This window comes from Gopherus flavomarginatus, chromosome 1 (assembly GCF_025201925.1).
Source record: "Gopherus flavomarginatus isolate rGopFla2 chromosome 1, rGopFla2.mat.asm, whole genome shotgun sequence".
In the NCBI taxonomy this organism is placed as follows: Eukaryota; Metazoa; Chordata; order Testudines; family Testudinidae; genus Gopherus; species Gopherus flavomarginatus.
The window spans coordinates 359,347,875-359,375,049 of record NC_066617.1 but is presented as its reverse complement, the minus strand read 5'-3'; the positions used below and the strand labels follow the sequence as shown (position 1 = coordinate 359,375,049).

Genomic DNA, 27,175 nt, shown 5'->3' with positions numbered 1-27,175 from the left:
CCCAAAAGTTGCATAAACCTGCACAGTAAATCATAACAGGGTGAGGCATGGGGTCCAGCACTCCCCCTCCTATCCCCCAGTGGCTGCTGCTAATACTGGGGACAGAAGAACTAAGCATCTCCATGGCTTTCCTCCTCCTCAGTCTTGCTAATGAGTTCTAGTTACCGGCCTTGTCCCTTGTATTACATTTTAAGATAACTGTGCTGGCTGAAGAAAAAGGGGAAACATGACATTGACCTTAGAGAAGAGAACTTACCACAAAAAGTCTAATTCAAAGATATACTGGACCCTTATGGCAACACAATTAATACAAGTGTAAAAACAAAAATATTTAATTAGGATACGTGTGTATATATGATAAAGTATTATACAAATTTTTCTACTTGATAATAATGTAATCATGTAATTAAAAAGACTGTTGTAATGTAATACAAAACAGGACAACATTCAGATTGCATTTATTGTACTGAGTGCTTAACCATGCAGTATGTTCGTTCTCTTAAATATTGCAAGTATCTAGCAGCTTTTTAAAAAGCTGTATCAGATACTTTAAAATAATTTTTAAAACGTATAGATATATCTACTAACTCTAATTCTTTCGATGTCTTGCTACTTTTACAGGGAAGACATATGGACTTATAATGTGCACACTGTAAGACCTCTTTCCTTGGGGGGGAGGAGGGAGTATTAAAGGTCTGGAAATTATCTAACGTAAAGCCTACTTGGGGATCACACTTATTGTTATTTTTAAGTTAGTAATTGCTTCTTGAAACTGATCCAGTAAAAAGATTTATTTTCACCTCTATTAAAGTAATTTGGCTGTTTCTGGCAACTCTGGTCTGGTATTCACAGCAACTTTTGAGTGCAATGACAACAGGACAGCTGCATCCAGAATCATTAAGTAGTTCTGGTTGTCTGTTTCTTTGCAGCCATGCTCTGGCAGCCAAACAAGAAGTGAAAGGTTTTCTAAAGTCAGTGTTAGAAAGAGGATAAAAATCTCCATGCTATTTTTCAAAGAACAGTGAATTGTAATGGGAGTTCTCTGCTGCGGTGAAGTATTTGATATGGGTGTAGAAAAAGCATAAACATGGGTATATAAAAGCAGCATATTCTTAAGACAAGAATTATTGTCATTAACAGAAGTCAACCAGCTAGGCCTAGCTAAGTTAAAATCAACTAGTGAGTTAGGACATTCATCCTTTACATTTCAGTGAAAGCAGACTATTAAAATAATTATATTGAAATTGATTTAAATGGGCAGGTCATTTGATTATGCAGAAAAAAAACAAACAAAAAACCAAATTCAGATTCACTTTGGAAATGCAAACTCCCCTGAAGAAGGGGAAGTCTGCAGAATTGCAAACTGCATGGATCTCACGGATCCATGAGAAAAGGAGGGCACAAACCTTGTCAATTACTTTCCCCTCTACTACTATCGGCCTTATGGTGTCAGTAAAGCTCTCTTTGAAGCTATGATATCACTGGCCAATCTCATTGCAGTTGCATCTTAACTCCCTTTTTCCAGAATGTATAGAGGTGAGTTGGAAGTTATTCCTACTTCCATTAAGTTACTATGTAGATTTCCACTCAAGTCTTCCAAGATAGGAGGCCTACCACGGCAATATGCTATTCCCTCATTCCTCTACCTCTTGTCTTTTGCCATTACTGTATATAAACTCTTTCAGCGGCTGAGAGTGAGCAGGCCACCTATTTCCTCCTCCTGCTCACCAATCTTTCATCTCAGCTTGCATGCTACAATTCTTTTTTTAAGGGGCCTATAAGTTGCTGTCTCCAGCTCACTATTGGTCATAAATTATATGGTGTTAGCAACATTCTATTAACATGAATATATATACACAGTGTATTAAAAAATATCCTACCAAAACAACTTTGCCTGATGTTGTGCATCAGGGAATTCAATAAATGTCACCAGAATTGCACTTCAGTTTGTTAGATAGCTACATTTCTACATTGAAAAATAAATGAAACAATGCTCATAAGTTTTTACCAAATAACCAAAATTAGGAATGCTCTAAAGGAAATTAAGATAAGTCAGTTTGGGGTGTTCATCCCATGGGAAATGACCACTTTGCCCTTCCCATATTAATAAAAAAGGAGGAAGGTCAGTCCAGGGATAGTCCAAGTTCAACAGGTTTTCAAAAATGTGTCATGATTTTCTGTGCAAGTTCCAATTCATAAGTAGTATCAGTGGCAAAACACACACACAAAACAACCAACCAAAAAGGCACCTGTGCCACCACTGTAAGTGTGAATGGGGGCAGCTATCCGTGATATGTCGTATGGTTTGTACCTCACCACAGTCACAATTTAGTGATTCTCTGATTTTCCTTTTGTGGAAGAGATACCTACACCTTCCATATGCTGTCCGAATGCGGTTGAGTGCAGCCCACTACCTATGATGAAGGCAGAATCCTGGGACTTTTCGTTGGATCTTCAATCAAGTCTTTGTCTGGGACATCACAAGTGGTCCATGATTCAAGCCAGCAAGTGCTAGCATCCTATACGTTGACCTGTTGTATTAACAAAGGGAGCCAGAAAGGGTGGAGAGTGGCAATGAACTGAAGTCTTGGTGTATCAGCAGGTCCGGAACAGCCAGGATCTTGTACTCCCAGATCAAAGCAGCGTCTCACCTGATGTTGGCAGGTGCAATGCCTGCCAAAACCGGGAACAATGGTATTGGCATTGATTTGAGAGATTTAACATTCCTATAACAATGATTATGGGAAAAATGCTACTTTCTCCATGTTTTTCACTTTGTATGTTTTACAGCACTATATACATTGTGTCACACTTTCTCATGCATAGTTAGTTTTCCCTGTTTGTGGGAATCCTTTCCACTGCAATTTTGGAGAGAAACATTTTTATTTCTTTTTTAAAAGAAAGTAAGTGTGACCGTAAGTAAAAAAACCTACAAAATCTGGCCAGGGGAACTCAGGTGTAGTAATTAAAGCTACATTTTAATAAATTTTTAAAGACGGCTACATGTCCCATTCAAATAAAGTATTTTTATCTTGAAGAATGCTATATTTAAAGCTATGCAACAAGAAATTTTTAAAAACTCTTAACACAATGTAAGTGTACCACATACATGAAAGGTGGTATTACATGTATCATTCCCAAACTAACGAGAAATTGAAATTTACTCCCATCTAACATTTTAATGTAATACCACTGGATGGAATTGTGCGAACAATATAAGCCAAAAATCACTTCATAAAAAACACTCTCTTCTCTCAGGAAGCACTGCTTTACTAATAAATATCAGTACTACTTAAAAAAAAAAAAAAAAAAGCAAATTCACATTTTATTTTAGATTGAAATAAAACTGTACAAAATTGTTTACTTTGTGCCAAAAATAACAGCAATATTTTCCAAGTCACTTTTGGACAAAAAACAAACTTATTTCTAATTTTTCCAGGGTATGTTTACAAATAAAGATGGAGGCAATAGATACACTTTTGTGTAACAGTAAAGACAAAAACAAATCATTTTAGATGCTTATGGAATAATTTTTACAGTCAGTATCTTTCAGGATTTTAGATTTAATATTCAATTCATACCTGTTAAAAGCTTAAAAAGAAAAAATAGTTGTGTGGCTCACACAAAGGAATGTAAACAATACAATCAGGTGATTGAGACAGGCTAGCTCTTCCACTGAAACCTTAACGTACCTTCATACTCACTTGATGTGGAGAACACAGTCCACAGTGTGATGACTGTGATAGAAGAATTCACTCTCCATTAAGTTATTCAAATATACCATTTCTATATTTTTTAAACAGTTTCCACATAAACCAAAAATCCTAGTAGTAACTGGTAAGCAATGGATTTCATTCTACCTTGCCTTCCTGCATTTTTTTATGCATAAGTATGAAACAACTCCATAGGATCCACAGCGATCATAAATTACTTTTCCAAAATGACACAACAAAAATGAATACCTAGTCATGCCACTCAGATGAAGCGTTTGAGTACTGTCTCTGTGAAGCACACTTGTTTATTTTCAAAGGTGTTTTTGTTCACATAATAGTACTTTAATGTGGATCAACAGAACATAACTTGTGTCACTGGCCACTGCTTGTTCAATCTGAGGTCGAAAATGGAAATACAATTGTAATGGTTAAGTAGGTTACATACATTTTATAGTTTTTCCTCTTGATGTTAAAGTCTGAATAGAAAAACTATTGCAACAAACTGATTAAAGATTTTTTTTTAAGCATCTTCAGTTACTTCTGAATTGTTTGAGGGAAGAAAGTCTTCTTGAAATTCTACTTTGTCTGGATAGAGTTTGATGTAGGTGTCCACCATTAAATCCAAGTCATGTTTTATATCAAAGTTTATATTAAGCAAAGCTAAGTTGCTTGACCTCTGTTCTGTCAAGGTGTTCTTCAGGTACGCCTTCAAGCGCTTTCGTCCCACTTCATATTTCTCATTCTCCACTTTCATCACTGGAAGGATGCACAGAACTTTAAGCAACGCATACACATTAGGGAAAAACTTAATGTCAGGCAAATGAAGTGCTTCATAAATGGTAGCTGGAAGCTCAATATCTTTTCCTCTATGCTTCCATTTGATTCTCCAACAATGAAGTTCTGCACAGAGTGTATCTGGATTAGGTAGGTCATTTTTGTACATATCAGCATTATGTTCCTCAGACGTATTAAATTTTAGTTGTCCCATGACTGAAGGCACTAAAGATAAACATTTAAGAGCTCTTAGGTGTTGTTCTGAGAATATATCTTTTAGTTCCTGAATAATGTGCTCTACAGTTGGAACACTAAGTGCTTCTTTGTAGTAATTTTCTGATGTTACATCAGAGTCCAAATTACCTTGCTGTGCCCTGCGAAATTTCCCAGGGAGTTTAATTTGTACATCTAGCTTTGTGGCCAAATTTGTTGCTTCTTCAAACCAAAATTCATGATAAACTTCAATATTCTCCATCACTTCATTCAGCGAATGCAACACTGCTGTTAAGCTGCTGGCTGCAAAGAACACATCTGAGGTTTGGCCTTGCAGATTTTTTCCAAAGGCTCTTGTAAAAGACAGAATGTTTTTCAGAACTACAACAGTGACGATGAAGTCAAAATCTGTTAATGCACTTGAAAGTACAAATGCTCGTCCAACAACGAAGTTACTCCACCTGACAGACACATCACTGCTTATACCATCCAAGCACAGTACCAATGCTTGCATTAGGTCCACTAAAATCTCAAAAGTATCATGTCTACCTGTCCACTGAGAATGGCAAATCTCTTTCAGTTCGTTACTCTTTTCCTCACTGTTCTGAAAAAGAACAGAGATTACGTTGTCCAGTTCTACTAACAACTGTGGTGACTGATTAAAAAACGAACAAACTTCTTCTATCGTCCCTAGAGCGATAGAAACGCCAACAACAGGGACTGATTTTGCCAACCATACATTTAGAGCACAAGAGGAACAGAGCGTGTATACCGCTTGTGGATACTTTTCCAAGAGTCTTGTAGCTACAATTTTCATTTTTGAAGCAAATCCACTGGAGACAATATAGGCTTGACCTCGACAGTACTCCATATTTAGACCCCATTTTTCAATAATAGTTGTATGGAACTTAACAGCTAAAATTTCAGCATCTGCCTCATAAGGCAAAAACCCTACAAATTCTTCTCTCAGATTGTGGGACTCATCAACAAACCTCACCAACACTGGTAAGTGCTCCTCACCTGCTATATCTACTACCTCATCAGTGACAATGGAAAAGAAGTGGGAGTCTCTTACTTCCCTGAGCGTCTCTTCTCTTACACAGCTCTCACAGATCTCAAGCATCTGTTTCTGTTGCGTTTTAGAACAATACTCCAGATTTACTGCAGCCATCTCAAATCGCTTTCTCAGAACCTCATCTCCAGCATTTATTCTGCATTCCAACAAAGCTTGAAAATTATCTGGGGTGAAGATACCTTCTGGAAGTTCATTAGCATTATGGCCATCCAAAGGAATATTTTGTTTGCCCATGAGGATCAAAATTTCAAATAAAGACTTAAGGTAATCTTTGTTTTCCCTCTCTTCCAGCGTTAAAGGAACAACTTCCTCTTCTTGCTCTTCTCCTCCCTCTTCTGAAACAGTGTTCTGAGTATTGCTCTCATTCAACTCTTGATTTGCCTGTTCCTGTTCAAAGGCTTCATCAACTACAGAATAAAAGACATCATAAGCCTAAGACTTCTTCGTATAGAAAGTTTGCTGCATTTACTTTCCCCACTACAACTATATTTATACAATTGCTGACTGGAAAATCCATAGTATTTACAATTTAATTAAACAGTGTTAGTGTGGGGCACTATTTGTAATATTATTGGATAGAATTAAAGTGTTTTACCTAACTTTACTGTACAAATTAACAATAATGTACTGTATATACTTGTTCATGAGCCAAATTTTTTTGGTAAAAAAGGGAAGCACCTGAGATGGGGATTGGCTTATGAATGGGTATAGAGAGGGAGAGGTGGAACACAGTCCCTCCCTCCAACAGAAGGAGCAAGGAGAGGCCGCACAGCCAGCAGAACCAGAAGGGAAGAGGCGGGGCCAGAGTCTCTCTGCTTCTAGCCATGCAGCTGCCCCCTAGCCTCCGAAGCAGCTGCAGCTCTGGGGCAGGTTGTGGCTGCGCCGCCCGGCCTACTGGAGCATGCTGCGGCCGTGTTGCCCGGCCCAGCCTGCTGGAACATACTGCGGCTGCACTGCCCAGTCTGACCTGCCAGAGCAGGCTGCGGCCGTGCTGCCAGCCTGCCGGAGCAGCTCCAGCCAGGTCAGAGACATCTTCCCCTGGCCCTCCCCAGATAAGGTGGGAAGGGATGGGATGGGGAGAGTGTGGGGGTCCCAGGTTAGGGGTGGGGTCATGTGGTGGCTGGTCACTGGGGTTACTCCTGACTCCCAGCTTCTCCCCCTCAAAAAATTTCCCCAGTTGCTGTCCCAGCCCATCAGAGTAAGCAGCTGGGGCATCGGTACACTTTGTTTACTTAGATTTACCTCCATGCCTGTGGACACTTAAGGTAACAAACCATCTCGGACCACAGGCAGCTTATCCTGATGGCCCGGGAGCCAAAGTTTGCTGACTCCTGAATTATAGGTTCAGCTTATGAATGAGTTATAAAAATTTTCCATTTTTACTTATCCATCTTAGGGAGGGTCAGCTTATAAATGAACCAGCTTATGATCGAGTATATATGGTATTTCATACTACCTTATTTGCCTAAACTACTGCTCTACCTAAAAGTCTATTCATCACTACAAACTCAAACTTAAATATATTGGCCACTTACTCTTTTGCTGCTTCAGAGTTCTTATTTCATCTTCACTCTTGGGGAAGAAAAAAAAGTTATGATATTGTCTGGCATATGGTCTCAAATTGCTGAAGAACTTCAAGACTAGCTATTAAAATTCCAAATAAAGCTGTTTTCAGAGTCCTAATACTTATTAGACAGGTGCTATGCATTGAGAAGAATCTGAATGTTTTCAGATATATCTCAGTGAGGGTACAGCAATAATGTCAAGTCTATCTGAAGATGTGTTGATCTATCACTTAGTGGAACAGTACCCCAAAGTAAGTGGGAGGGAGCCCTGTCATTAAGAACATTGTACAGCAGGGGTCGGCAACTTTTCAGAAGTGGTGTGCCGAGTTTTCATTTATTCACCCTAATTTAAGGTTCTGTGTGCCAATAAAACATTTGAACATTTTTAGAAGGTCTCCTTCTGTAAGTCTACAATATATAACTGAACTATTGTTGTATGTAAAGTAAATAAGGTTTTTAAAATGTTTAATAAGCTTCCTTTAAAATCAAAATAAAATACAGAGCCCCCCGGAGTGGTGGCCAGAACCCAGGCAGTGTGAGTGCCACTGAGAATCAGCTCGCGTGCTGCTTTGGTACGTGTGCCATAGGTTGCTTACCATAGGTTGCCTATCCCTGTTTTAATTTTGAAAGCATTAGATAATTAATTTTATGGAAGAATTTTGTTCTGGCAGGGAGATGTACTAAGTACATTAGCAGAACTTTTTCAGTTCTAACTGCTAGGATTTGATCATCATTACGTAGGCTTAACAAAACTATAAAGAAGTTTTTAGAAATCTGTAATGATTTGCAAATGCCACTATAAATATGAAATGTTATAGCCCTTAATTTCCATTACACATAAACATTTAGGCCATACAAATAGAAAGTATGCTTATTAAGTTTACAGATGATACCAAACTGGGAGGGACTGCAACTGCTTTGGAGGACAGGGTCGTAATTCAAAATGATCTGGACAAATTGGAGAAATGGTCTGAGGTAAACAGGATGAGTTTAACAAAGACAAATGCAAAGTGCTCCACTTAGGAAGGAACAATCAGTTTCACACATACAGAATGGGAAGAGACTGTCTAGGAAGGGGTACGGCAGGAAAGGATTGAGGGGTTATAGTGGACCACAAGCTAAATATGAGTCAACAGCGTAATGCTGTTGAAAAAAAAGCAAATGTGATTCTGGGATGCATTAACAGGTGTGTTGTGAGAAGGTACGAGAAGTCATTCTTCCGCTCTACTCTGCACTGGAGTATTGTGTCCAGTTCTAGGCACCACATTTCAAGAAAGATGTAGAGAAATTGGAGAGGGTCCAGAGAAGAGCAACAAGAATGATTAAAGGTCTTGAGAATATGACTTATGAAGGAAGGCTGAAAGAATTGAGTTTGTTTAAGTTTGGAAAAGAGAAGACAGAGGGGACATGATAGCAGTTTTCAGGTATCTAAAAGGGTGTCATCAGGAGGAGGGAGAAAACTTGTTCACCTTAGCCTCTAAGTATAGAACAATAAGCAATGGGCTTCAACTGCAGCAAGGGAGGTTTAGGTTGGACATTAGGAAAAAGTTCCTAACTGTCAGGGTGGTTAAACACTGGAATAAATTGCCTAGGGAGGTTGAGGAACCTCCATCTCTGGAGATATTTAAGAGTAGGTTAGATAAATGTCTATCAGAGATGGTCTAGACAGTATTTGGTCCTGCCATGAGGGCAGGGGACTGAACTCATCGGATGACCTCTCGAGGTCCCTTCCAGTCCTAGAATCTATGAATCTATGGAAACCTGCAGACAGAGTCTCTGTGAAACATACAATAGAACCACTGGCAATCCACTATTTCAGCAGAAGCTGCTTACTTCTGATTACTATCACTATCATTCAACAATGAACTAAAAACAAAACAAACCAACTCTGAAATTCTGCCTAGTTCAGAACATTAAACAGTAAAACAGTGATCATGGAAATCCACATACAGCAAGATTTTCAGTGGAAAATCTATGAAGTGCACCCATAATCTGTATCAAGTCTCTTCTAAATCAGCTCTGAGCAACACTTTTTTGTTTTATCATTTTCATTGCCTTAGATATTCCCTAATTCTATAAGTAGGTTATATTAGTTTAAGATTTTAATATTTAAATTTTCCAATAGTGCCTACTATGGCATTTTCTTCAGAAAATGACACTCAGAATGATACACAAGTGCAAAGTATTATGGTTATTTGGGCATCTCTATACAAATTCTATTTGCACATGCTTGCTTTTACTGCTTTAGTACAAAAAGATTAAATTTAAACATACCAACTCTTTTATTCTCTTTCTGTGCCTGCTGTGTGGATTGTTCAAGTGACTTGTAAGGTCAAATATAGTTGGCACAGCATTATCTCGTAAAACTGTTCTGTAAGGACTCTGTAAAGAGAAAGATGTCAAGATCAGAAATTTCCTTTAAAAACGTTCTGTGTCTCAGTACAAAAATTATTAAAAATAACAATTTTACCATTTATATTTGGAAGTCTGTCATTCTGAACTTTACTTGGGCATTAAAGTTAGGCTGGTCTGTTTCCAGATAGTTTCACTTTGATTGTTTGATGCTTTAGTGGCACCCATAATCACCACTTATTATATAAAAAGTTTCTTAAATCTATTTTTTATCTTTAGATCACACCATCTTCCCCACTACAATGCTTTTACTCTAACTATTGCACATTTAAAAGCAATTATTCTGAAAAAAAGACCACCACCATGCATCATTAAGAAACCATTTTATAAAGAGGAAATTCTGCTTCTATCATGTTTCTTTCTTCATTACTTATTTTCACTAGGGACAATTAAACAAATATTCTCTCTCCATGTAAAAGTTCATCTACTCCTGCATCTCAAGACAGAGTGTCCATTTGTGACATAACTACTTTAAAATATCAGGTGGATAATTATGATTTTAATTGCAGAATAAGCAGTAACAAAAGTCTTCTACATAGTGTTTTCATACAAATGTCTCTGCTAAGAAAAACTTTCTGCTCACATTTCCTACATAGAATATATTTCATAGTTTTGCATAAGGCTTCAGATGCTCTTTAAGTACAGTATTCTATATCGCTAAAACATACGCCAGCAAAGCTGATTATATTTTGCTAGCAACTGGATTCAGCTGATCATTCTCAAATATGTATTATTGCTTAAAAAAATCATCTCAAGCCAAACTAAACTGCATGAAATTCCAATTTTGATTACATATTAGTCTCTAAAATCGTTTTTTCTTGGACGCTGGCTGCTTTGACTCCCAGAGCTAAAATACTGCCCTTCATATTTTTATATTAAGTAACATTTTGTGGTTGAAAGACCATTTAAAACATAGGATTCATGTACATAAAAATCAAGAAATAGTATTCTGCCCACAAATTTAAGTTTGCAAAACCCATGATCCTATTTCCCACTGTCATGGGAACAGTTAAGATGTCACTCCGTGAGCTAAAGATACTACATAAAAATAGGAGCGAAACAGTTATCTTCACTTTAAAAATTTCTCTTTGATAAGACATCTCTATTTAAAAGAAGTAGAAAAAGACTAAGGTTAATGTTTTAAGCAGGAAAATGAACTTAGGTACATTTTACACAATGTGAACTAGATGTTTAATTGCCTTTACTTACGCTTCTACATATCATAGAGGTCTCAAAGTGTTTGGCACACAATCTGTAGTGCTTGTTCAGCTGATCTGGAGTTTTATCTTCTAAATCTGCCCTTCGACAGTTCTCCACCCATCTCTGACATCTGCATGTAAAACACAAACTTTAATTACTTTAATAGTTTAAGTTTAAACAAAAAAGCCTCCTATAATTTCTAAGACAGTCACCATAAACAACATTTTTTTACCTTAATGTTTGAAATAAGCCTTTTTATTTATTTTCAAGTGGGGGTTTGGGAGCTTATAGTCAAATTACAAGGAAAAAGGAGCGGAGGGGATACCCAAACATGTTCCTGTTTGAACTATTTAAAAATTTTGCTTTTCTCTTTTTACTCAATTTAACGCAACCTCAGATGCTTAAATATATCAAACTTTTCCTCTAAGCAACGTTTTTCTAACTACACCTCTGAAGCACAATGGTTTGTTGTGCAGTTGTTCATGAGTGAAGACATGCTAACATTTTATTTCTGAAGAAAAACCATTCCCCTCCTCCCTTAACAAATCCAACGAGTTTTAAAAGAGTAGATTTTTTGACACAAAATACAATTTTGAGTGAGTATTCTTCTTGTTGGTGATCTCCAAGGGCAAAGCTATACATTTACAATGAATCTTCGAACACTAAAGTAAAAAAATTTGTCAAGTAGAAGACAGGCAATCCAGAGAATCATCTCAGTTTGAAATAAATCTTCAATAGACATACACTACATATATTATAAAATGTTTGGTTTTGCGCCATCTCAAGAACCTTGCTTACTTTTGAGTCACATATCATAGGGCTTGAAAGAAGTTCTAGAAAAATCTTGCCCTCCCTTATTAGAGACCCAATCATAGGGTTAGAAGAGACCTCAGGAGTTCATCTAGTCCAACCCACTGCTCAAAGCAGGATGAATCCCCAGACAGAATTTTACCCCAGTTCCCTAAATGCCCCCCTCAAGAATTGAACTGACAACCTGGGTTTAGCAGGGCAATGCTCAAACCATTGAGCTATCCCTCTCCCAAGTCTTGCTCTTAATAAGACCCCTTTTAAATCTGGAAGACAGTATTTTCTCTCATGCATAAGACATGTTAAGGAGCAAATGCTATAAACTTATTAGTTGGCTTTCCATTTATCCCAATGGATATATTTAATCAAGTCTTTGCCAAGGACTTTTTGAGCCAGCACATGCACAAGACTGACTGCAAAATTACTATAATGAAGCTCATCTGCTATTTCATTTGTGCATGTCCCTCAGAAAAATGTCATTAATCAGTACGTTTCTGGCAGCTATTATAATATCTTATTATTTTCCAAAAATTTGACTCTACCAACAAATAGAATTCTCTGGAAGGAGTATTATCTATAGATATATGCTAATTGGTATTATAAAGCCTTCACTACATGACACCACAGAAGCCAATTATCAGTACCAGGCAAATTGGTTGAAACTATAGTAAAGAACAGAATTGTAAGGCACATAGATGAACATAATTTGTTGGGGAAGAGTCAACATAGAAGCAATGGGCTTAAACTGCAGCAAGGGAGATTTAGGTCGGACATTAGGAAAAAGTTCCTAACTGTCAGGGTAGTTAAACACTGGAATAGATTGCCTAGGGAAGTTGTGGAATCTCCATCTCTGGAGATATTTAAGAGTAGGTTAGATAAATGTCTATTAGGGATGGTCTAGATAGTATTTGCTCCTGCCATGAGGGCAGGGGACTGGACTCGATGACCTCTCGAGGTCCCTTCCAGTCCTAGAGTCTATGAGTCTATAGTTTTTGTAAAAGGAAATCATGCCTCACTGATCTACTAGAATTCTTTGAGGGGTCAACAAGCATGTGGACAAGGGTGATCCAGTGGATATAGTGTACTTAGATTTTCAAAAGGTCTTTGACAAGGTCCTTCACCAAAGGCTCTTCAGCAAAATAAGCTGTCATGGGGTAAGAGAGAAGGTCTGCTCATGGATCAGTAACTGCTTAAAATATAGGAAACAAAGGATAGGAATAAATGGTCAGTTCTCTGAATGGAGAGAGGTAAATAGCGGTGTCACCTGGGGTCTGTACCAGGATCAGTACTGTTCAACATATTCATAAGTGAACTGGAAAAAGGGGTAAACAGTGAGGTGGCAAAATTTGCAGATAATACAAAACTACTCAACGTAATTAAGTCCAAAGCAGATGGCAAAGATACAAAGGGATCTCACAAAACCGGGTGACTGGACAACAAAATGGCAAATGAAATTCAATGTAAATAAATGCCAAGTAATGCACATTGGAAAGAATAACTCCAACTATACATATAAAATGATGGGGTCTAAATTAGCGGTTACCACTCAAGAAAGATCTTGGAGTCATTGTGCATAGTTCTCTGAAAACATCCACTCAATGTGCAGCAGCAGACAAAAAGCAAACAGAATGTTGGGAATCATTAGGAAAGGGCCAGACAAGACAGTAACTATCATATTGCCTCTATATCAGAGGTTCTCAACCTTTTGCTTTCTGAGGCTCCCCCAACATGCCATAAAAACTCCACGGCCCACCTGTGCTCCAACAACTAGTTTTCTGCATATAAAAGCCAGGGCGGTGTTAGGGGGTAGCAAGCTGGGCAATTGCCTGGGGCCCCATGCCACAGGGCCCCCATGAAGCTACACTGCTCGGGCTTCCGCTTCAACCCGAAGTGGTGGGGCTCAGAGACCTGAGCTTCAGCCCCATGCAAAGGGACTTCAGCTTTCTGCCCTGGGCCCCAGCAAGTTTAATGCTGGCCCTGCTTGGAGGCCCTCCTGAAACCTGCTTGAGGTCCCCTAGCGGGCACCAGACCCCTGGTTGAGAAATACTGCTCTACATAAATCCATGGTACGCCCATATCTTGAATACTGCGAGCAGATTTGCTCACCTCATCTCAAAAAAGATGTACTGAAAAAAAGTACAAAGAAGGGCAACAAATATTATTTGGGTTATGGAACAGCTTTCATATCAGGAGAGATTAAAAAGACTGGGACTTTTCAGCTTGGAAAAGAGACGACTAAGGGGGGATATGGTAGAGGTCTATAAAATTATGACTGGTGTGGAGAAAGTAAATAAGGAAGTGTTATTTACTCCTTCTCATAACAAAAGAACTAGGGGTCACCAAATGAAATTAATAGGCACCATGTTTAAAACAAAAAAAGTATTTTTTCCACACAATACACAGCCAACCTGTGGAACTCTCTGCCAGAGGATCTTGTGAAGGTTAAGACTATAACAGGGTTCAAAAAAGAACTAAGTTAGTTCCTGGAGGATAGGTCCATCAATGGCTATTAGCCAGTTTAGTAAAGCATGCAAAACGATGCTCTGAAGCAGGGGTGGCCAACCTCTGGCTCTTAGGAAGTTAATATGCGGATCCTTGTACAAGCGCCAACTCCAGGGCTGGGCTGTAGGTGTCAACTTTCCAACGTGCCGGAGGGTGCTCGCTGCTCAACCCCTGGCTCTGCCCCAGACCCTACCCTCATTCCACCCCTTCCCCAAGGCCCCTGCCCCAAGTCTGTCAGGTCCTCGTTCGTCCCCCCTTTCTCCCCCACAGCCTCCTGCATGCCATGAAACAGCTGATCACAGTGGGCAGGGGACGTGGGGAGGGAGGGGAGGTGCTGATCAGCAGGGCTGCTGGTGGGTGGGAGGTGCTGGGGGCGAGAAGGGGAGGTGATGGCAGGCTGCTGATGTATTACTGTGGCTCTTTGGCAGTGTACACTGGTAAATTCTGGGTCCTTCTCAGGCTCAGGTTGGCCACCCTTACTCTGAAGTTCCCTGGCCTCTGTTTGCCAGAAGCTGAGAATGGATCACTTGATGATTACCTGTTCTGTTCATTCCTTCCAAAGCACCTGGCATTGGCCCCTATCAGCAGACAGGATACTGGGCTAAATGGATCATTGGTCTGACCCAGTATGGCCATTCTTATGTTCAGTCTTTGAGATACATTATGATGCCTGAAAACCTAGACAACTCCCATACAAGAGTAATGACTGGGTCACTATAATAATCATATAATTAGCTGTTCTATATCCACCAGCTCCTCCTTGACATATGCTCCAACCTAAATAAAGTCAAAGAGGACCACAGATGACTACATAGAATTACAGCATTATGACAGACACGATAGCAGTAATTCAGAAGGAATTCTCATTATAAATCCCATTTTCAGTGACAATTTTATTTCAACTGATCCAGCTTCTAGCCACTCCCCCAAAGTTCTAAGCGGAGCTCAAACATTTCACACTTAGTCTAGAGTTCTTTTAAAAAGTTATTGTTTGTATTCTGGCAGGACTCCCAGTGGTCATGGGACTGCCTCTCCTACAAACATAGAAGACACATTCCCTTCTCCAAAAAGTTATAGGAAGGGTGTGGAGATATTTACAAACAAATTATATACCATTTTACTAAAATTCATTACATCCAACCTCAGTCTATTCACTACTGAAATCCATTCAGCTATTAAAAAAAAAAAATCTTCAGTCCACTTTAAAAACAAAACAAAACCCCCTCAGATCCTTGTTTTGCATCTACAATTGACAATTTCAAAAAGTAAATAGAGTCCTTGTTAAGAAAAGTGTACTTTTTGCAACATTGGGGGAAAGGAGGGGAAAATATTAACAAACATTGCAAATAAGTGAAGATAACTAATAAAGAAAATGGTATACTGCACAAGCTAAGAATTGCTAGTTCAAAGTGCAATGAAAAATATCCTGATCTCTGCTGACTTCTCTTATCCTCAGGACCCTCCCAGATTCAATCAATTCATCCTTCCACCCTCACTCTACTTTATAAACTACAGAATGAGAGTCCCAAAAGTTTGGCTGTTTGGTGCACATGAAATCTGAAGTTTCAGTCACTGAGCCCAAAAGACTTAGGTTTATTAGGCTGAATGAGAAAGACAACTAGGTTTGCACTCTTTTCGGACCACAACGTCTGTAGGAGTTTCAAGTTTAATACATGCTGCAGGTGCAATAGACTGGTGACATGCCAGTGGAAGGGGTAAAAATTGTGAAGGGAATGTCATGTACAATCTATGGGGTTATACACTACTTTTAATAAACTAACTTGCAGGAGGTATGGGGGTGAAGAGAAGCAGAATTTGGCAGACTGGCAGATCCTGCAGTCACTGCCCACTTCCACTTCAGCAATAATGTATCCTGTTCCGGTCCTGGATTCAGTCAGAAGAATGGTATAGGCTAACTCTAAGGGACCAAAACAGGAAAGATACAGCAGCAGGAGCCTAGAACTCAAACACCCAGTAACTACACAACAGACCTGTGACAGTGTATTTTTCAAACAGCAATTAGTTTAAAAAATGCTTATTTTAGAAGAATGGTGAAATTTTGTACTGATACTTTCAGTAAGCAGCTTATTTACATATCACAGTGGAAACACGGCAAACAAGTTCAAAAGAAAGCAATCAGTAACTAAGGGGATGTCTACACTATGAAATTAGGTCAATTTTATAGCAGTCGATTTTTAGAAATCGAATTTATACAGTCGATTGCATAAGTTCCCACTAAACATATTAAGTCGGTGGAGTGCGTCCTCACTACCATGGCTAGCATCAACTTACAGAGCAGTGCACTGTGAGTAGCTATCCCACAGTTCCCACAGTCTCCGATGACTACTGGAATTCTGGGTTAAGCTCCCAATGCCTGATGGGGCAAAAACATTGTCGCAGGTGGTTTTGGATACACGTCGTCAGTCGCCCCTCCCTCCGTGAAAGCAATGACAGACAATCATTTTGAACCGTTTTTCCTGGGTTACTCATGCAGATGCCATACCACGGCAAGCATGGAACCCACTCAGTTCACCGTCACCACTGCTATTGTGAGCATTGTAAACACCTCGTGCATGATCCTGGAGTATATGCAGAACCGAGCTAAGAGATGCCAGCACAAGGAGGATTTTGATGAGGACATGGACACAGATGTTCCTGAAAGCACAGCCGTGGCAACTGGGACACCATGGCAGCAGGGGGCTGGTTGATGCAGTGGAATGCTGATTCTGGGCCAGGCAAACAAGCACAGACTGGTGGGACCACATAGTGTGGCGGTTGTGGGATGACTCACAGCGGCTGCGAAACTTTCGCATGCTTAACACCACTTTCATGGAACTCTGAGTTGCCTTCCCCCACCCTGAAGCGCAGGAATACCAATATGAGAGCTGCCCTCACAGTTGAGAAGCAAGTGGTGATAGCCCTGTGAAAGTTTGCAAAGCCCGACTGCTACGGGTCACTCAGGAATCAGTTTGGAGTAGGCAAGTCCACTGTGGGGGCTGCTGTGATCTAAGTAGCCAATGCAGTCATTGACGTTCTGTTATCAAGGGTAGTAACTCTGGGAAATGTGCTGGTCATATTGGATGGTTTTGCTGCAATAAGATTACCTAACAGTGGTGGGGCGATAGACGGAACGCATATCCCCATCTTGGCACCAGATCACCTTGCCGACCAGTATATGAACCATACAGGGTACTTCTTAATGGTGCTGCAAGCACTGGTGGATCATAAGAGCCTTTTCACTGACATCAATGTAGGATGACTGGGAAAGGTGCATGACGCTCACATCTTTAGGAACTCTGGGCTGTTCGAGCAGCTGCAAGCAGGGACTTACTCTGCAGACCAGAAAATTACTGTTGGAGATGTTGAAATGCCAATAGTTATCCTTGGGAACCCAGCCTAACCCTTGCTCCCATGGCTCATGAAGCCTTATACAGGCAGCCTAGACAGCAGTAAGGAGCAGTTCAACTATAGGCTGAGCAAGTGCAGAATGGTGGTAGAATGCGCCTTTGGACACTTAAAAGTTCGCCGGTGTGTTTGCTGACTAGGTCAGAGCTCAGCGCAACCAACATTCCCATTGTTATTGCTGCTTGCAGTGTGCTCCATAATATCTGTGAGAGTAAGGGGGAGAAGTTTATGGCAGGGTCCGAGGTTGAGGCAAATCGACTGGTGGTCAATTTTGAACAGTCAGACACCTAGGCAATTAGAAGAGCACACCAAGGCACACTGCACATCAGAGAGGCTTTGAAAAACAGTTTCATGACTGACCAGGTTACGGTGTGATAGTTGTGTGTGTTAGTCCTTGATGCAGAGCTGCCCCCTTTGGTGAATGTACTTCCCTGCTATTCAACCACCCTCCCCGCTTGGAAATAAAGTTAACTATTCTCTTGAAACCATGCATTCTTTCTTTATTAATTAAAAAAAAATGAGATAACAGACAAGGTAGCTTGGGTGGGGTGGGGGAGGAGGGAAGGACAAGGCCACACTGTTTATTGTAGCCACACTAAACTCAAACTGTTTGAATGACAGCCTTCTGTTGCTTGGGCCATCCTCTGGAGTGGAGTGGCTGGGTGCCTGGAGCCTCCCCCCACCAGCATGTTCTTGGGCATCTGGGTGAGGTGGATATGGAACTTGGGGACGAGGGCATGCAGTTATACAGTGGATACAGCGGGGATCTGTGCTCTTGTTGCCTTTCCTGTAGCTCCAGCAGACGCTTCATCATGTCCATCTGCTCCCCCAACAGATGCTTCATCATGTCTGTTTGCTCCTCCATTAGCCTCAGCATCATGTCCTGCCTCCGTTCTTCACGCTCACTTAATTTTTTCCTGGCCTCTGTCACTGAATGCCTCCTGAATTCAGCTGTGCCCTATCAGTGCAGGAGGACTGCATGAGCTCGGAAAACATGTCATCGGAGGTGCATTTTTTCACTTTCTAATCTGCGACAACCTCAGGGACGGAGATGATAGAGGGAGCATAGAAACATTTGCACCTGGGGGGAGATGAAAAGGGAGAGTAAAATTTAAGATAATACGTTTCTGAGAACAAGGAGGAGACTCTTTCACAGTGAATCAAGCAATTCACAGCGAATCAAGCAATTCACAGCAGACAGCACATGTGCTTTAGGTACAAGGTCACATTTTGCCTTTTATATTGAGCACCTGCCAGTATGGTGACGCATCACACACGGCTGGGCAACAGAATTCAGTTTCCAGGAAGCCCTGGTAAGCCTTTTGGTATGCAGGGTTGGCTTCTTACACCTTCATAACATGTGGGAATATTTTCAAAATGCAGCACCCTCCTTTCCCAGAGCAAGCAAGGGATTGGGTTTCACATTTAAAAGGAAAGGCTGTGGTTTTCAGGTGGATGTGCAGCACACACCTACCCCCACCCCATCGCGTGGCTACTCTCTGGAATGACCCCTTTTAGCCAAGCGCAAACAGCCCAGCATGAACAGGGTCCTTTTACTGTTCCCTTACAAAAATTTCCCTATTTCAACCAGGTGACCATGAATGATATCACTCTACTAAGGCTAACACAGAAAGATATAGATTGAATGTGACCAAAACCCAGAACCATTTACTGCCAAGCTTTGTGCTGCAATGATTCCACACTACTTGCTACTGGCTTGGCGTGGTAAAGTGTCCTACCGTGTCCGTGGCATGGTAAAGTGTCCTTACGAAATAAGGCAGCCCTCCCCAGAAACCTTCTGCAAAGGCTTTCAGAGTATCTCCACGAGAGCTTCATGGAGATGTCCCCGGAGGATTCCCGCTCCATCCCCAGACACATTAACAGACTTTTCCTGTAGCTGTACTAGCCCTGAATGCGTCCCAATTCTTCAGGGCAAATCAAACATTAAACATTACTGCTTTTAAACCCTGTATTGTAGTTACAAATGTGCACTCACCAGAGCTGCCTTCTCTGGCTTCAGGGTCAGGGATCCTGCCTTGGGAGGGTATTGGCTCCAGGGTGATGAAAAGGTCCTGGCTGCTGGGGAGAACGGATTCTCCGTTTGCTTGCTGTGCATTCTCCTCTTCCTTATCCACAAAATCCTCCTCCCTGTTGCATGAGACTCCCCCTTTGCAGGTGTCCACGGACAGTGGTGGGAGAGTGGTAGCGTCCCCCCTAGAATGCCATGCAGCTGATCATAGAAGAGGCATGTATGGGGCTCTAACCCGGAGTGATCGTTTGCCTCCTTTGTCTTTTGGTAGGCTTGCCTGAGCTCCTTAACTTTCACACGGCACTGCTGTGTGTCCCCTGTCTAACATGCCCTGTGAAATTTTGGCAAATATATTTGCATTTCTTCTTTTTTATTGGAATTCGGCCTGCACAGATGCTTCTCCCCATACAGCAATCAGATCTAGTGTCTCCCTTTCGGTCCATGCTGGAGCTCATTTGCCATTCTGGGGAGACTGCGTGGTCACCTGTGCTGCTGAGTTCGCCACACTGACCAAACAAGAAATTAAATTCAAAAGTTGCCAGTGCTTTTCCAATGTACCTGGCTAGTGCATCGGAGTTCAATGTGCTGTCCAGAGCAGTCACAATGGAGCACTCTGGGATAGCTCCCGGAGGTCAATACCGTTGATTTGCATCCACAACACCCAAAATTCAACCCAGCAAGGTCAATTTTAGCACTATTCCCCTCACCGGGGAGGAGTACAGAAGACAATTTTAAGAGCCCTTAAGGTCGACGGAACGGGGTTGGTTGTGTGGATGCAGTCATTTTTAAATCGACCTAATGCTGCTAAATTCGACCTAACCCCGTACTGTAGATCAGGCTTAATACAGAAATCTGTTAAATCAAGTCGTATGAGACAATTCATGCAGCAAATAAATATAGATGGTCACTGGTACATCTGTAATCATGCAGCGTTTGCTTTGTAAGTGCTTCATTGGCACAGAACAAGATCAGTCTTACCACAAGAGTTTGCACCGCTGTTTTAATTACCACTCTTTTTAGCTCTAGGATTTGAGAGCCTCTTCTTCAGTCATGGATGTTTAAAAGAATTGTTTTTAAATATCTGATGACATCTCATAAAAGGGTGAAAGACCATTTTATTTAGGAAACATTCTATTGATGGATGAAGTATAAATTACTTCTCTACAGGGTGGATAAAAATCAATGACAAAAAATCATATTTAAAACAATTTTCTTTTAAAACTGATTTAAATTTAAATTTTAAATTGTAATAACCTGTTTATGACTTAATTTACCAGAATTTATTAAACAACATTATTATTTAATTGATATGGTTTAAGTTATATATATTTGCTTAAAGCACCTGGTACCAGTCTCCTCCCACACCCAAACTCCTCCTGCTGCTGTTGGGGTGGGGAGGAGGGGAGGCAGTGCCCTGAGACTACCCCAGCAGCGGCCAGTGCAACTGGCCATGCGGCTGCCTGAGCTGCTTGGGCAGCCCTGAAACCAAGCACACTGGCTGCTGCAGAAGTCACAGAGGGCACAAAATCCGCGACAAACTCGCAGCATTACTCATAATTTGTGTTACGCTGCATTAGAATGGTAACTGAAATTTAAATGAACATAAAATAGCGTATCAGATTTTTATTAAAACAAAACAATCCCTTAATAGAATGCATGACCTACTGTGCCACATTTATAAAGCTCAACCTCAAAAGTTAAAAGTTTTTCCCCAGTTCTCTCTTCATATAGAAAAGCACCTGTTAACTCAAAAGTTTTTGGATAAAGGCTCATGGATTCTGCCAATTTATTTTTTATTTAAATGTTCTGAGAGAATACAAGTCTAGGCCTTAACATATTTTGTATTAAATTCAGATTTCATTTTGAACAGGTTTAAAGGAATAAATTATAAATTTAAATAATCAAAAAAATCTTTTTCTTTAAAAAAAAAATGATTTTTAACCACCCTGCCAGAGGCCAATAAGTGTTCTAAAGCAGTGTTTTTCAAAGTTTGGGTTGTGATCCAGTATTGGGTCATGGCATCTAAGGCACTGGGTCGCCTTGCTCAGCACCCAGGGACCCTAGCAGCTCTGGTCAGCACTGCCAACCGGCATGTTAAACGCTAAGGCAGGCTAGTGCCTACCTGTTCTGACACTGCGCTACACCCCAGAAGCGGCCAGCAGCAAGCCCAGCTCCTAGGTGTTGGGGGGGAGTGTGCACTGGCCAATGGGAGCTGGTGAGGACGGTGCCTGTGGGCGAGAGTCATGCACCTCTGCCTCATAGTCAAACCTGCTCCTGGCCACTTCTGGGGCCTGCCTCTGCACCCCAGCTGTGTCACTGACCAGGAGCCGCTGGAGATAAGTCCATGCCCCAATCCCCGGCCCTGAGCCCCCCCAAACCCAGAACCCTTTCCTGTACGCCAAACCTCTCATCCTCAGCCTGACCCCAGAGCCTGTACTCCCAGCCCAGAACCCTGACTCCCTCTCGCACCCCAAATGGCTGCCCCAACCCAAAGCTCCCTTCCACACCCTAAACCCCTCATTCTCAGCCCCACCCCATAGCCCTCATCTCCACACCCCAACCCTCTACCTCTCCCACACCCCAAATACCTCATCCCCAGCTCCGTTGGGTCACAAGCATCAACAATTTTCTTTAACTGGGTCTCCCCTCCAAAAGTTTGGTCTTTAGAGCAGTGGTTTTCAATCTGCGAACCCCTGAACAAAGTTGTTTTGGCAATAAAAAGAGAGAGTGATAAAACAAAATTAATTTATTCTAATTACTTCATAATTATAAAAAGGACTTCCAAGGCAGGAATGGTCTGTCTATACTTGGTCCTGCCTCAGGAAGAGGGCTACAGATGACCTCTCTAGGTCCCTTCCATCCCAACATTTCTATGATTCCATGTCTTGAAAGCACTATATAAATGTTAATATAATTAAAATGAAAATATGACCAAAGCAGAACTGTATAAGTTTCAGAAAAAATAAAGACTGTTGAGAGCTACCTCTGTGTAATATTTGCATGACACACTATCTACCTCCCAGTTTTCTGAGTAGGTCACATAATTGTTGTACGCCTTTCATAAGTGTTGAGTGCAAGATAAGAGGAAAACTTGAAGCACAAAACAAATATTCTTATGAAGAGGATAATTATAGACACTCCATTAAAAATATGGTAAATTAACTCTGTGTCATTTTAATGTATTAGATTAAAATTCCTTTCCAGCCTGTTCCTATCACTTTTCAGTTAGACTATCAAGACTCAGCTCAAATAATTATAATCCTGATGATGCAAAAAAGTTATATATTTGCTTAATTTTACACAAAGCAAGTAGTCTTCTTGACCTCAGTAGGATTATACACAGTGTGTCAAGTTAAAACACATGCCTGAGTTTTTGCAGTTTTGGGGCCTATATTACTACATTTGTTTCCAAAGATCACAGTTCTCTAAGGAAATGCTTCCCCATCCCATACCTCATCATTATAATATTTAGCCCCTTTTCTTATAATTGTGCACAATGGGAAGACAGCTGTCCTCATTCTTCTTTCTTCACGTATATTAAATATTCATGCTAATAAAGATTAAGAGACTGAAGGCATGGAAAATTTACCAAAAACTGTTCATGGCCAGGCCAGGCTAGGCTAGGCTAGGCACAGTACAACAACCCAAGATGAATAGGCATAAATCGTGAAGATCAGCTATTTTAGAATAAACAGATTTGCAATAAAATGTAGTTGGTACTGAGTTTATGGCACTAAAGACAGAATGTGCAAAAATACATGCAGTTACGTTCATATGTATAATGATTACACCACACCTGAGTACAAAAAGGCTGTAAATGCAGCAACCAAGATATACATAACACATTCAACTTAAAAGCAAACTAATGCATTTAATTTGTATACAAGTGTCTGCTTTCAGGAGCAGATATTGTGACATTACAGTTGAGATACAATGTTTATTTTTCTAAGGGTACGTCTATACTACCCGCTGGATCAGCGGGTAGTGTTCGATGCATCGGGGATCGATTTATCACGTGTCGCCTGAATGCGATAAATTGATCCACTAATTGACGCCCATACTTTACCTTGGCAAGAGTAAGCGCAGACGACGGGGGTGCCACAGCAGTCGACTTGCCACCGTGAGGATGGCAAATAGCATAGCTGAAGTTGCATATCTTAGTTTGACACCCCCCTCTCTCCCAGTGTAGACCAACCCTAAGGGTCTTCAAACAACTGATAACTTTCACATGGAATGAGAACCTGCAAAGGGTAGTGTATCTGGGTGGTCCCCTGCTCCTGCCCCTTGGGGCTTAAAACAGCCTAGGAGAGGGCTGTGGCTGGGGCAAAAAGTCTGGGCTGATCGGGGAAAGCAGGCTCAGCTGGGGCCATGCCCCAATCAGGCCCAGCTGGCCCTTATAAAAGGCCAGGGAAGCCCAAAGCAGGAGTCTCTTTCTGTTTGTAGATGGAGAAGGGCCTGGCTGCAGGGAGCTGGACATAAGGTACCTGAGAGTGCAGCAGGGCTGGGGACAGGCTGAGGAGCTGGGGAGCTCTAGCCTGGAAAGCCCAGGCTGTAGCCTAGCATTGGGCTAACAGGTACTGGGGGTTGCAGAGGGCAGCCCAGGGGTGGGCCAAGGCAGCAGGTCCAAACCCTCCTTGCCAGTGATGAGTAGGCTGATACTGCAGTCTGCCCCAGGGCATGGGGCTAGACAATGACTAGCAGTAGCCATATACTGAGGCAAGGTGGGGGTTCCCTGGGGAGGGGAGACTCTGAGAGAAAGGGGTTATTACTAGCAGGCAGCACCCCATGTAAAAGGGCACTGGGTCCAGGGAGGGACATGGGGGCCAGAGGACAGGTGGATTACCAGCCTGCAGAGGGTGCTCCAGAGCTGAATCGAGCTAATTCCTGAGGATAACCAGCAGGAGGTGCAGCAGGAGTGAGTCCACTCATCTACAGGGAGTTTCAGAGTGGTAGCTGTGTTAGTCTGTATCAGCAAAAAACAACTAGGAGTCCTTGTGGCACTTTAGAGACTAACAAATTTATTTGGGCATAATCTTTTGTGGGCTAGAACCCACTTCATCAGATGCATGGAGTGGAAAATGCAATAGCAGGTGTGTATATATACATAGTACAAGAAATGATTACCAACTCCTATCTTTTCATGTACTATGTGTATATATACCTGCTACTACATTTTCCACTCCACGCATCTGATGAAGGAGGTTCTAGCCCACAATGCCCAAATAAATTTGTTAGTCTCTAAGGTGCCACAAGGACTCCTCGTTTTTGCAAAGGACAGTGTTATTAATTTGAAATATTTAAACACATTAATATATATTACTTTCCAACAGGCATACAATCCACAGCAAACTGTTCAAAAACGTCTATACTACCAACACAGGGTATCTATATCAAACTGTCACTCAATAGCCAGCAGTCAAAATATGTGTATGACTTAGTGAATCTGGGGAAGATACACATGCTTTTTCAACCTGTCATCATCCAGACCTTGCAACAATGGCTCCTGACAAATTAACAGTGCAACTCAACAGACAGCACCAAATCTCCTCCATTTTGCAGAAATTGCAGCCAACTTCGTAATTTAGTAGGAAAGTGTAGTCCACAGAGATGATGGGTCTCAGCAAGCACTATTCCACCTTGATTCAAGAGGCAGACTGTAGAGATGGTGCGCTTTCTGTAGGCAGAGGACTGTTGATTCAAGGAGCCAACTCTTTCAGTATAGTAAATGATAGATTTGCCTCAGATTGCATTACAGAATTCTGCAGGCGGTATACGGCAAGTGGCATGCACGTTGACCACCCTAGTTTACGGCATCATATTCAACTGGGCAAGTTTGACAACCTCCCTTACAACCACATTTTCAAAAGCAGCCATTGGCATCAAATACTTGAGTTATGAAGTGTTCAACTTGGGACAGTCTGGGACCGACTTTCAGAAGAGCTGAGCATCCGTAATTCCCACTGAAATCATCCAGAGTTGCAACTCCTCTGAAAGTGAGGCCCAAGCAAAGAACCAAGAGGAGAGACAAGCCAACCCCCTGAAAACATCGGCCTTTGAGGTGCACAGCCCACGGGTACCAAGATACACTACTAGGGAGTTAAATGAATTTAAATACGTTTGTGGAGCCTGTGTCTGCCTCTTCCACACTGGAGCTCTCACGTGGGAGCTCACGACTGTCACTTTCTCACTCTCGTGCCCCCACCCGCACCCACTCCCCTAGACCGGGCCCCTCCCTCCTCTCATATCCCCGGCTCTGCCCACCCCACCCGCCCCAGCCCAGGCGCTTTCCGACACGCGCGCTCCCCCCGCGCCCGTCACTCACCCAGAGACACACCCCCGCCCGGCCCGGCCCGGCCGCCCCCCAGCCACAGGCCGGCGCAGGGTGGCCTGGAGCCCCGCCCCGCGGGAGCAGCGCGCGAGGCCTCCCGAGCCCTCAGGCGAGCGGGGAAGGCGCCAGCCCGTCCGGCCCCACACAGCCCCCTGGCGGGGAGGGCTCGGCCCGCCCCGCGTGAGGAGCGGCCCCAGAAGGGGAGGGAGGCCGCTCAGGCGGGGCGCTCCCGGGGTCTCCTCCCAGCCGGGCCTGCCCGCGGGTCTCACCTGACCGGGTCCCGCGGGAAGCGGAAGAAGGCCAGGTCGGACTGGGTGCTCTTGCGGGTGCAGTTGGGAGCCGCGCAGAAGTTCGGCATGGTCCCCGCGCCGGGGTCTCTGCCCCTTTAAATCCGCGCTCCCTCCGGGCGGGGGGGAGGGGGGGAAGCGGCTCTACACTGCTGTGAGCGGCCGGGAGGATTCACCGCCACCCTCCGCCGGGACAGAGCCGCCTCCTTCCCACGATGCATCACGCCAGGCGGCGCGATAGCGCGCATGCGCCGCAAGCCGCACGGCGGCCCGGAGGTGCGCATGCGTTTATTTATTGATTTATTTTTAGAGAACACGCGTTGGAGAAGCGCTCCTGTGTTCCGGCCACCTAGCTGACAGTGCGCGTGCGCCTGCGCCTGCTGCAGCGAGCAGAAGGGGCGCGCATGCGCAGAAGACACGGGAGAGCTGCAGTTGCTGGGACCTGACTGGGGCAGGCAGCTGGAGTAGCGGAGCCTCTCAGGAGTTGAGCAGCTGTGTGGTCCGGAGGGCCAGGTTTATATGGGCAGGAGGTGGGCTGGGCCTGGAGAATGCAGCCAGCCCTACACTGGGGCTGAGGCCCATGCTGCAGGCAGAGGAGCTGTAACTAGGTATCGTCTGCCACAGCTGATGTCTTAGCTCCCTGTGTTCTCCATGGGTCACTGGGGGGTCTAAGCTCAGCTCTGCCTTGGCCCTGCCACCCACTGTTACAAGCACCACCCGTGTGCTTTAGGAATTTGATTTGGACAAGTAAGCTGCTGAGTTTAAATTTGGAGTATTCCCTTGAAAGTAACTCCTGGTGTTATACATTTGCCACCATAAAATGTAACAGGTTTTGGCTATTTTTTTCCTGTTTAAAATTTAAAAA

The 27,175-nt window shown here is 42.5% G+C and overlaps 2 protein-coding genes across 3 annotated transcripts in view; both read right to left on the bottom strand.

Moving 5' to 3' along the window:
* The window catches only part of LRRC32 (leucine rich repeat containing 32), a 360,881-nt gene that overhangs the window by 83,117 nt on the left and 250,589 nt on the right, over positions 1-27,175 (bottom strand). The window lies entirely within an intron of this gene.
* Positions 317-26,728, bottom strand: THAP12 (THAP domain containing 12). Of its 2 annotated transcripts, none has more exons than XM_050930393.1 (5): positions 26,293-26,723; positions 10,962-11,082; positions 9,615-9,722; positions 7,311-7,347; positions 317-2,673 (listed from the first exon to the last, which is right to left on the bottom strand). In XM_050930393.1, exons 1-5 carry the CDS (start codon positions 26,379-26,381, stop codon positions 2,648-2,650), a joined length of 381 nt encoding a protein of 126 aa, XP_050786350.1. In that variant the 5' UTR covers positions 26,382-26,723; the 3' UTR covers positions 317-2,647. The 2 variants fall into 2 exon arrangements, with proteins under 2 accessions (XP_050786350.1, XP_050786340.1); XM_050930383.1 differs by lacking the exon at positions 317-2,673 and adding an exon at positions 3,313-6,182 and having other exon boundaries at positions 26,293-26,728.